This window comes from Terrapene carolina, unplaced genomic scaffold (genome assembly GCF_002925995.2).
Source record: "Terrapene carolina triunguis isolate 2854851 unplaced genomic scaffold, T_m_triunguis-2.0 Scaffold95, whole genome shotgun sequence".
Lineage (NCBI taxonomy): Eukaryota > Metazoa > Chordata > Testudines > Emydidae > Terrapene > Terrapene triunguis.
Genome location: NW_020664446.1, coordinates 31,293,291 through 31,304,611, shown reverse-complemented (window position 1 = coordinate 31,304,611; position 11,321 = coordinate 31,293,291). Strand labels below are relative to the sequence as shown.

The window sequence follows — 11,321 nt, the reverse complement described above, 5'->3', positions numbered from 1 at the left end:
GATCCTGCAGCCTTTACTGGCATCGAAATTCTGTCTTTATGGGCTGCAAGATCGGGTCACTTGAACACCCCAGGAAAACACAGTAACACAATTAATGTGCTCAATAAATGAAGTCAAACTTCGTGCTTCGCTGTGATGTGTTCTCGACTGGGCCAAGACATCCAAAATAAGCCCTTGCACAATGTCCTTATATCAGAATAGGGTGGCCACTACCTCAGCTCTAGCGTTACAAACTGATCGGTCTGTCGTTTGTTTCCATTTCTCTAGCAATCAAACTGAGGACTGTATTTAAATATGATGCAGACATTTTGACAGAGGCAAGAAGGAACTACAGTATTTGTCCCTGCTTGAATGAATTCCGACTATATAGCGGAAACCTGGATATTTTGTAATCACTCTCTGCTATAAGGATAATGTGGAGCTTCTGATTACAGTGTACCATGACTATGTCTCATAGACACGCGTTAGATGGCTAAAGGCACAGTCAGGGACATTTGTCACTGAAAAGCGATCACATATACCACTGGAGGATTTCCCATCTCAATACTGCTTTCTTTGCTGCATTAAACTATCGGGAAAGTGCGTAACTCTTCTGTTGCAAAGTGTATTCAGGGATTTTAACATTCACCTCTACCTGGCAGCACTGCCGTTATGTTGTATTTTATCTTTTTATGTTCTTAAAAACCAGCAGAAACCATGTGCAAATAAAGTACATTTAGCTCATTGCTGGAAAGAAAGAAAGAAAGAAAGAAAGAAAGAAAGAAAGAAAGAAAGCAAGCAAGCTTTCTGGATACATAGAAAAATATTTATGTTTTAAAATTCCCCGCTGTAGTTTCCGAGGATGTAGAAATAGGTGCTATAGGAACTTGCATATTTCTTTAACGATTTACGCTAAAACCTCCTTATTCAGATTCCATTTGGATGAACAACTTTAAAAAAATCAAAAACAAGTAAATTTAAGCAGACAAATGAATCCGTTTTGCTCAAAGCATTAATCTGTTTAGATGTTATGTTACAGATCGGTGTCTGATAAATCTGCTGCACGGGTTTATGCTGTCTCCAGTAAAACAACAACCTATCCCTGGAAAAGTCTTTGCCTCGCATTAAAAGCCTCTATGCCAGGGCACTTCTAACTGAACGGGAAGGAGTGTGGCGCTAATGTGGGCTCCGAGCTAATCGCCCAAAGGCTGGAGCGTGCCCAAAATCGCCGAGACGTTTGGGATACGCCGCTGCATCGGCTGCTCTCCTTCTGGCTTGTATTCTGTAGCCTTTAGCAGCCTTGCTTCCTCGCTGCTCAGCTCCTGGGGTAAGTAGCTGATTTCTTGATATTGACTGATTTGGTTTCTGTACGGAGGAAATACACTGGATTCGGCTGTTCAATTTGTATTATGGGTACAGATCTCAAACCCGAGAGGATCTTGCAGAAATGTAATTCCCCAAGCATGTCACATCATGGCTTAGCCCTGTGTGAAGGCTTACGGGAGGTATTACACAGACAAAATAAATGGAAACCTCTGTTTGTCTCTATAGCCAACCCTTATTTGCCATAGCAAAGCTCTGTTATTAAACTTAGCTCTGTTTGATGCATGCTGTGCACACGCACCGGGAATAAAAAAGGTTAAAGGTGTGTATGTGGGTGTTTTAGACTCTTGGTATAATCAGGTTACAGAGATAAAATTCATTCATTGGGGGCTTTCGAAAGGTGGCATAAATTACGCAGCATAAGCTGGCATTCAGTAGGTGAGCAAAACAGGAGCAGCCTACAAGCAGAGGCGAATGTAGCAAACCACTGAATTTCACCCAGAGATGTCCATAGATTTCCACCCACTAACACCAGGCCTTAAGTTGGCCCACTAAAATTCTGCTCTCAGTTATGTGCAGCACTAATGAATTCAGTGGGGACGGTGTGAAGGTTTTTTGGTGCGGAGCAGAATTTGGCCCACTGAGGACACCTAAAGAACTAATAAAGGCTGTAAAGGAACTGTGCATTTCAATCCTGAAATAAATCAAAGTGCTGAGTTCAAGACATACCTCTTGGAAGAGTTCCACTGAACTCTAGCAAAGTAGAGTAGGAGCCTATAATAATCCACTCTGTCCCATTCTTTCTGTTTTACAAGAATAGATTCGCTGGTTGTCCCAGTGCTACATGAAGCTGTACTGGAATCAGGCCACAGTCTGTTGTCTAGTATCAGAGGGGTATCCGTGTTAGTCTGAATCTGTAAAAAGCAACAGAGGGTCCTGTGGCACCTTTAAGACTAACAGAAGTATTGGAGCATAAGCTTTCGTGGGTGAATGCCCACTTCATCAGACGCAAGTCTCTTACCCTGGTGTAAATCAATACGTATATTGACTTAAGTGGAGTTACACCGGATTTACACCAGCATAAGTGGGATCATAACCTGGCTCGTTATGTCGAGCCACAAACACACAGCAGCTGTTTCTAAAGAGAGAAATGTTTGGACACCCTTGCTTAGATGCTACGGTGATGGTCACAAGAGAAAACCCTAATATAAGGTAGGACTCCCCTGGCTTTATGTGTAGAGGCACAGTCTGCCCACGGTGAAGACTAACAGCATCTGGAATTATCTCCTGGGGATTCTAGTCTCTCAGTACTTTACACAGGGAAAGTCCCACTGACTTCTGTGGGCGTTTCGCCTGAGCAAGGCTAGAGAGACACACAGAGAGAAGTCCTTTCTCCAAGCCGCAGCCCCTGCGCTATCACTGGTTTGCGCTAAAGGAAGAAAAGGACAAATCTGCAGCCTACAACAACCCTGTATTCTCTTAATACAAATTACTTCTGGGAAAGGCTTTTGTTTTCAGAGGTAATTTCCTTTCTGGTGTTGCACAGCTGTAGAGAAAACAATCCCTCCCACGTACACTCTCATACACATGCACCCCCCACGGAAAATAGGTCTGATTCCAATCCTGGCCCCTAATCGTACTGTGGGGCTGCCAAGGTAAAAGAATGTTTACTAGGCAGCCTCCATGTAATTGCAGAAGGGAGGGAAACTGCCCCGGACATGTCCCAACACACATATAAACAGGACTGAAGTGTTAACCAAAGGTAACTGGGAGTTCGCAGGAGCGGAGATTTATATAGCAGGCTCCTTGAAAACAGGCAAGATGCCACACTGGGGAGTGTTTATATTCAGTGCAAAGTATTGCACCCGCATACCTGCGCACCCAGAACTCCCACTGAAGTAAATAAAGCAGGAACGGGCCCCTCTCTGATGAGACTTAGGGAACTAGGGCAGGCAGAAAGCACAGAGCTTCATCCTGTTCCCATCTTTCACAGGGCACTTTCCACTTTCTTATACCGGAGAAGGTCTCCCCAATGGTGGCCCTTTCGGAAATTCCCCTTCTCACCACAAGAAGGTAACTAGTGCAAAGGGCCAGATTCTGCCGGCTGTAGTCCGACAACTGGGAGATTCCCTGGGGCACACAGTTGTTTGCATAGTAATGAGAGTCTTAACTGAGCCCGAAAAGACCTTCACAGCTGCCATTTCTTCCTCAGCTCTGCCTTTGCCTCTGGCAGTAGCCCTGTGCCACTGCCGATGCATTCAGAATCCTGTCTGGAGAAAACACCTCCAGGTTGGGTTCCTGGCAACATTTCAGCCCCCACAACACGTCCCACCACAAACCCATGAACCCCTGCAGTGACCCTCATTAGCAGCCAGTTTGGCTGTGTCCGCCAGCCACCCACGCGTGCTAACTAGGGCTCCGTCGGCTTGAGGAACCAGCAGGATGCCCAGTCCTTAGCAACCCTTCTTCACAAACCTGTTTCCACGAGTTCTTTTGGATCCTCCTGCTCAGGGTCACTTGCTGAGGAGAAACCCCCGAGGCCTGACCCAGGGGCTTACCGCAGACTTTTGTCTGTAGAGCAGGGGTAGAGATCGATCCTACTCCAGATCCTCGGAATAGAATGGAGATAATAATAGGAGCAATAACACATCACTTAATATAGAGGAGGCACAAAGCTGTAGAGTTTGGTGTAAGAAAGACACCGGCTGGGGAATGCGTGACTCTCTCAAATGTGGCAGGCATTATTATATTATATTGACGATTATCATTATTGTCCTTGAGCCTAACCCTCTCCCATCCTCGTTTCCTCCCGGCAGCTTACTGTCTTCTCTCCCCTTTATTCCCTGGGGCTCCTGTTCCCAGAAGACTCTGATTTCGGAGAATGGCGGCTAGGATAAATAACCATTATTGACTCAGGCAGGTCAACGGCAGCCAGAGCTGGGCAGCGCCAGGGAAATCAATACCCCCGTCCCCAGGGAGCCACAAAGGTTTTCATTTTTAATCCACCCCACGTCCACTTTGATTTAAGTTTCCCTTTTTCTTTCTCTCTCCAAATACTTGGATCACTTAAGAGCTCCCTGTAAAACTTTACAACAGGACTGACACTTCAAAACCGCCCCCTTCTCTCGGTGGCTAATATTCCACCTCGCTCTGTATTCCGATGGGCAGGGGGCATGGTATTTTTTACAGACTGTATCAAACACGAGGGCGGAGCTGCAGGCTGTAAGAGAAAAGCAATCCCAAATTCAACCGAGAAGTTCTGAGCATGGAGCTGCTCAGAATCCTCTAAAGCCATGAAGTCAGTTTCACGACCCATCCCACCAATAAACTCAGAAGGAAACTTGCTCCCCCCCCCCCCCAGTTGTATGATAGGCTGGAAATGGAGTTGGTTAAAGGCTTTTTGGAAAAGACATAAATTCTATTGCAAACATGCATGTTTCAAAGAAGTGACTGTCCAATATCTCGGGTGGTCCAGAGTTCAGTTTTATTTCACAGACAAGTTCTTCAACAAAAATTTAAATACCAGTTTGGGGCTTTTTTTTAAACAATAAACAAATATGTACAAAATACGAACAATTTGAGGTATAAAACCGCAAGATTTGTAAAGCAAAGGAATATATACAGAGACAGATATGTATACAATAGGCATTAACTTCTCATGCCTACCTTACCATCCAGCAGCTGGTGTCAGTTTTTCTCCTGCAGTAGGGCCCTATCATTTGTCACATTTTCTTGTGAAACAGAGGAAGTAAACTATAAATCAGGCAAAACCAGCTTGATAGATTTTAATCAAAAATATTTCTCCTACAAATAGAATCAGACAGATTGCAAGGCAACATCTCCAGGGACCCCGCATTCAAAAGGGCACTGTATATGAATTGTGTGTAATATAAAAGTAAAAATCAGCTTTTACAAATGACCTGTAGCATAAATAGAATAATGTCTTGAAGAAAAGCACCATATGCGTCATGAGAGGGAAGGTATAAGGCACTTGATGAGAATTATCAAATCCCTCTCCATTTCATTAAATATATTCCTTTGATAGGAATGGAGACTTTTGAAAGACAGTCTATTCTTTTAAGCTACATTTTGTATATACATAAAAGGTCATAGCCCTGCAGTTCACTCTCACTTCCCAGTTGAAGTTGAAATAAATGGGAGTTCTGCCTGACTGCAAAAAGATGGCTGGATCAGACCCAAGTCAGTAAAGACAGGACATAGTATTATTATATTTCAGTTAGAACATTAATCAATGTACAAGTATATCTTACAAATTAAATACAAAACATGGACCTGTTCCTTTATCCAAAATAAAGATCTGCCCATGAATCAACTGTCTGCACAAAATAGTTTGGTTTTAGATTTACAAAACTAGGTGAAGTGGTTGTCTCTGACAAATGGTGGAAGTTTTCTTCTGTAGCAAAACATTCTTTACAAGCCAGCTCCTATTAAAGTGCAAGCTGAATTAGGGTCCATTCTTAAAAGTGGATCCATTAGTGGGTAGAATTATAATAGCCTTTATCACCTTCAATGTCCACTTCTTGATCGGAATCATCTGAGATTTCTGACTCAAGGTCCTCCTGAGAGACTGGTGAGGGGGTGTACTGAGACCCATCCAGAGAGACTTCTTTATTCTTCTGCTCAGGGGTCAGACAGCTCTCTTGCCTTTTATCACAGTGGCTATCCACACTTTCAGTTTCTTCTTTTTTGCTGCCTTGAGGGTTCTCCTAAAATTAATCAGTAAACAACTAGCTTGACACTGAAATATAGCCAACACAATCAGAACACCCGTGAGTCAAGGCAATGTTGTGAGGCAAAGTGAATTGTTTGAGGGGGTTAGTTCTAAGCCTACGATTCTGGGGCATTTTCAGGCGGTCTGGGCTGTTTCATTCAATGCGCTGCTCTGCTTGTTAAATGCTTATGGAAATGGATGTGTACAGCTGTGAGCACTTCTTCCTTATAAAAGTGTCCCACTGAGCAGATGGGATTAAAGAACCATTAAGAAAGGAGGAACTGTGCTTGCACCAAAATGAGACGGGACAGGACAGCTAAGAGGCATCACAAACATAAGGGATCCATATGGGCTTGTTCCCGCTCCCACTGAAGTCACTGGCAGTTTTGTCATGGGCTCAGTAGCACCAGGCTCCCAGGCAATATCATCATCATCTCAAATACCTCCCAGCAAGAACCTTGATCCAAGAGCATTTTGAAAGTGATTTTGTTCTCAGAAAATAAACCGCAAAAACTGACCAGCTGCTTCTTTCTGGACCGGATCATCCTTTCATTGAAACCAATGCCAAAACTGCCTTTGGCTTCAATGGGAGGCAGAACCAAGGCCCTTCATGTCATAGGAAAGAAATGAGAAAATTACCAACCATCAAGTTGTCCTAAGCCTAAAACCAGACATTAAAAATGCTAATTTCGAAATGATTCAGGAGGCATGAAGCTTTCTAGAGCAAAGAGAAGGCATAGGTGGAAATGTACCTGGGATATGGACCTGACTGACTAAAAAGGAGGCAGTGACTTAAAATGTCCCAGATTCCAAGCCATGTCTCAGGATATTTTAGAGCAGGAATCAGCCCATTGTATGTTTCTCAGGGGAAACGACTCCCTTGAAAGTAATTATTTCTATAGCAATAAGTACAGCTCTACATAAACCTAGAGTTATTAATAAAAGTAGACTGAGGAACAGGTGAAACCGGAAAATGTTCATATAGTAAACATAGTCAACAACTTCACACTGCTGTTAATCTTTGTTTTTCATTAACATATAATCCCCCCCGCGAATTACTGATGAAAAATAGTAAGATTTAAAACAAATCTTCACTTTGTGTTTATTGGAGGATTAGACTGAACACGATGTTGGAATTTTTAATTTTTTTCATTTCTACATAATTTTTAAAGCCCTTTATCAGGTACCTCGATGGGAGCTTAACCAGATAAAAAAACCAGTACGATCAGGTAAATAATGATTTACTGATATGTATACACTTTATTTGAGGGAAAGTATTATAATTTCCAGTCTAATGGGCTGTAAGTGACTGACCCTAAACTAAATGAACTCACAAGCTAATTATTTTTCCCTAGGGCTCAAAACAATAAACAGGCTTTTGTATATTTATTTTCCAGCCTTTATATAATAAATCTGCCTGTACTTGCTATAAATGTGTAATTAAAAGGACTAGTAAATATTCTCCCAAAGACAACTGCCTAAGCAATTTACTGACAATTACTTATCTTCTCTGCGTTAATTAGATAAACAACATATGGGTTTACAAAACAATTAGTGTGGAGTTTTAATAGGCAGTGTGTGAAAACCCAGGCATAATTGATAGAGGAACTACATTAGGAGCTTTTAACATTAGTGCTGCCTGAACGAGCCATCCTGGATTCCAGCATGACTATTTGCCTTTTTAATCAAGGTGAAGAGGTTAAACAGCCTTTCAAATGACTTTTGCATACAAGCTGGAATAGGCGATCACGTTCTACGATAAGATTATTAAAATACTTATTTCTATAGAAACAGAAACATCCCAGTACCTGCTTTAGGCGCCTCCATTTAGCTCTGCGATTCTGAAACCAAGTTTTGACCTAAAAAGAACAGAAAAGGGCACAACGTTGTCCCCCATTCGGTATATCCCGGGCTCAGCTTAAAACAAAGTCCATTTGCTCGGGTGGGATGAAAAAAGAGGAAAAAGAAAAAATAAGCAGCAAAAAGCGGGCTGCTCAGCGACCCCAGTGTAAACGCGGAGAACGTCTGAGTCACTCCTGATTTCAACCCCGGCCACTGAGAGCCGAATTTAGCCCCAGGAGAAACTCAAACCCGCGGAACATGCAGGGATTTACACGCACCTGTCTGGTTGACAGAGCGGTCAAGGAGAGCGCTCGTTCGGGAGTCATGGGGAGTTATGGCCTTGGCTCCCCAAGGCGCAGGACACCCCATGTGTATCCTGTGGGGCCTACGCGCGTCAGCCCTGTACTGTGCTCCCACGTGGGCGGGGGGATTTGCTTGGCCTCACCTGCCTCTCGCTCAGCTGGAGCATCTTGGCCAGTCGCTTTCTTTCCGGCGGCGAGAGATACTTTTGGGTCTCAAACTTCTTCTCCAGCTCGATGGTCTGGTCATTGGAGAAGCGAACTTGGCCCCCTTTCCTCTTGTGCAGCGGCCGCTGGATGAAGGGACTCCAGAGCAAGGGCTTCCCTTCAAAAGAGACACAATCCCGGCACGTTAGTGGCAGACAGTAGCTGTGGCGCTGGGGCTTGTCTCTCACGCGGCTTGGGGCTGGGCTCCAGTCCCGGGGCTTACGCCCGCCCTGCAGAGAAACTTGGCCCTAGGAGCAGCTGCACCGGAGGGTCCTAGGGTAACAGAGGGGGAGGCGTTCGCTGTGGGTGCCGCACACACATTGCTGCTTCTTTGTGATACCCCGGGGCCCTTTACTGTAATAGAAACACTCGCTTCCCAAATGGGAAGTCGGTGCGTTTCCCCACTGGTCAGAACTTATTGCACAGCGTGTGTACCCTCCCTCGCCAGAAGGACCACAAGCGCTGGGCGCAGTGTGGCTCTGAGGCGCTTTGCTTTCAGTGCACGCTGACTTTTCAGCCTTAGCTTGATCTTTCGCCTCTGATTTTTACATCAGTCGAGCAGAGGAGACCAGTTAAAGCCACCCTAAGGGCTATGGCAACATTTCCGTCAATGTGTTTCCTGTTGGTCTATCTCGCAAAGAAAAGAGAGAGAGAGAAAAAAAACTTTGCTTCCTTCTGCTCTTTCACTGTAATAACCCAAAGAAACTACCTTGCCTTCTTTGTGCAAATGTTTGCCCGCATGCTGAGCGCATGCCTTACTGAAGTACTCACTATCTCGAGTCTGTCAATGGTTTGTGCTAGAAAGTACTGTCATTATCTGTGTACTTCACCTTCCACACGGGTTGGCAGCATTTCTTTGGAAATACCTAACGTGGAATCTATCACTGAATCTGTATTTTGTATATCCATATTAATCACACAGACTATGCTGTAGCTAAATACCAAATGCTAGTAGGTGAGTTGTTGGAGACCCCCAAGGGGCATAGGCAATTGGTGGTTAATTACTTAACATTAGCAATCGAAATGTAGCTATTGGGTCTGATGGTCGTATGCAATGTATATGGAAGGAGGTGCAGGAATCCACACTTAATTACATCAAACCAAATAAAACAAGTTGCAGTGGCCTCTGGTCCAGCAACTCTCCAGTTAGAGCCTTTGAGTCACTGTTTGCTTTTCTGTCTGTACCCTTTGAAATGCAGCATTGTTTTTCAAGATTTTGCTTGCGTCAGGCTTTAGTAATTCTGGTGCAAAACAGACTCAAAAAATAGGAAGCAACTGGTTATTTTAGCTGTCATAAAGTCACATCCCACACAGAGGAAATGAACAATATCAGAAAAACGGATCCCGGCTATCAGAAGTCGAGTGTTTCCTGAATTTGTCTGTATTGAGGATGTCGATAAAATAATCAGCAGTGTGCACGACTCCCGGGGAAGAGCCTGCTTCAGGCAGCCAGGAAAACACTTAACAGCTTCTGAAACCAGATTTACTCCTATCGAGAGCTCAAGATTTCCTGTATGAACGGAAAGGGTCAGCCTCCTTCACTGCACAAATTTGGTGAGTCAGGTCCAGTTTTGCAATCACTAAGAACAAGTGCTGCCGCTATCAGCGCGCTGAGCCGGCTGAGGCTGGGCTCAGCCCCCAAGGGATTGAAGATCTCAGCCTTGCTGAGCGGGGTAGAGCAGGGACCGTCCTGGGGGTTGCAATAGAAGAGTGACGGGGCCTGATTCTGATCTGACTTATTGAGGGGGTGCACTAGTGCGCCTGAGTTACTCGGGTCCCAGTGAGATCAGAATCAGCAGCCAAGCGTTTTAAGTCATCTGCAGGCAAAGACTCAGATCTGAAATACGATTTTTCACTACAATTAAAACTCTCCACTAAAACCACACGCGACATTACTAAGGACACTCAGAGTCACTTGGTTGAAGGAAAACAAATCTGAGTCACCAGCGGGCGGGCGCTGCGGTCTGGTTCCAAACGCGAGAGCTCAGCGCTTCTCAGTTTACTGTAAATCAAACTGAGGCCAGAGAGAGTTTCAATGACTTTCAATTGCAGCCCCCAGCAGCAGAAATGCAGAAGCACCGCCAGCCCTGCTGGGACCCAACCGCGCGGGGACCCAGTGCAGGGCGAGGCGAGGAGCCAGAAGGGGAGAGAAGCTGGGGGAGGAGGGAGAGGGGAGCGGCGTTGCTTACCCAGGGGGTCGTGCCGGATCAGAGCGTGCGTGTAGTCGTTCACGGTCCGGGGGAAAGGATACAGGGGGCCGGCGTAGGTGCTGCCGCCGTAGGTAGCAGCCAGGGCAGGATGGTGGGAGAAGGCCGGGTGGATCGGGGTCGGCTCGTAGATGGGGGTCCTGTAGGTGGACACCAGGCTGGTGAAGGAGGAGTTGGGAGACGGCAGAGTCGGCGGCGCCGGCGAGGGCAGGGGGTGCGGCGCGGGGGGCGCGCCAGCCCCTCTGCCCAGGATGTCCTCGATGTAGAAGGGCGTGGGGTGCACGGGCTGCAGCAGCGGGGTGGGCGCGTAGAGCGGCACGCTCACCCCCATGGCCGCGGCGGCCGGGGCAGAGGCCGGGTGCTGGTACTGCATGGCTCCGCCGCGCTCGGCGCTCCCCTCCCTTCCCCCTCAGGCTGCGCTGCCTGGCCCGGCGCAGAGACACGCGCCCCCCAGCAGCAACCCGCCCGAAAGCAGCCCCAGCCTCAGGGCTGATGCCTGCACCGCAGCAGCGAATTTCTCCGGGCTCAGATTACCCTTCAATAGGTTTCTATTGGCGCTGGGCGGGGCCGCCCGGGCTCTGTCCCCTTCCTGCCAGTGCTGTGTCTAGCCAATGAGCCTGTCCAGGGAGGGGAAAGCCAAACCCCCCATTGGCAAACACTCCCCCTGAGCAAACTCCCCACGGCGCCAATCAACAAGCGCTGGAGCCCATTGATCACTGGAGCAAGTGGGAG

General features: G+C 46.3%; 1 protein-coding gene across 1 annotated transcript; it reads right to left on the bottom strand.

The window, feature by feature from the left end:
* Nucleotides 1–4,767: 4,767 nt before the first annotated feature.
* HHEX (hematopoietically expressed homeobox) lies at nucleotides 4,768–11,118 on the bottom strand. The gene is made up of 4 exons (XM_024192623.3): nucleotides 10,572–11,118; nucleotides 8,322–8,500; nucleotides 7,843–7,893; nucleotides 4,768–6,029 (listed from the first exon to the last, which is right to left on the bottom strand). The coding sequence occupies exons 1-4, from the start codon at nucleotides 10,960–10,962 to the stop codon at nucleotides 5,796–5,798; spliced, it is 855 nt and encodes a 284-aa protein (XP_024048391.1). The 5' UTR covers nucleotides 10,963–11,118; the 3' UTR covers nucleotides 4,768–5,795.
* Nucleotides 11,119–11,321: the final 203 nt, after the last annotated feature.

Excerpts from the sequence above, each read along its gene's own strand:
- HHEX (XM_024192623.3), bottom strand. The coding sequence starts at position 10,962 with ATGCAGTACCAGCACCCGGCCTCTGCCCCGGCCGCCGCGGCCATGGGG. Across the intron at positions 8,501-10,571 it reads GATCCGGCACGACCCCCTGG|GGAAGCCCTTGCTCTGGAGT; the intron begins GTAAGCAACGCC and ends TCTCTTTTGAAG. Across the intron at positions 7,894-8,321 it reads TCCAGCTGAGCGAGAGGCAG|GTCAAAACTTGGTTTCAGAA; the intron begins GTGAGGCCAAGC and ends TGTTCTTTTTAG.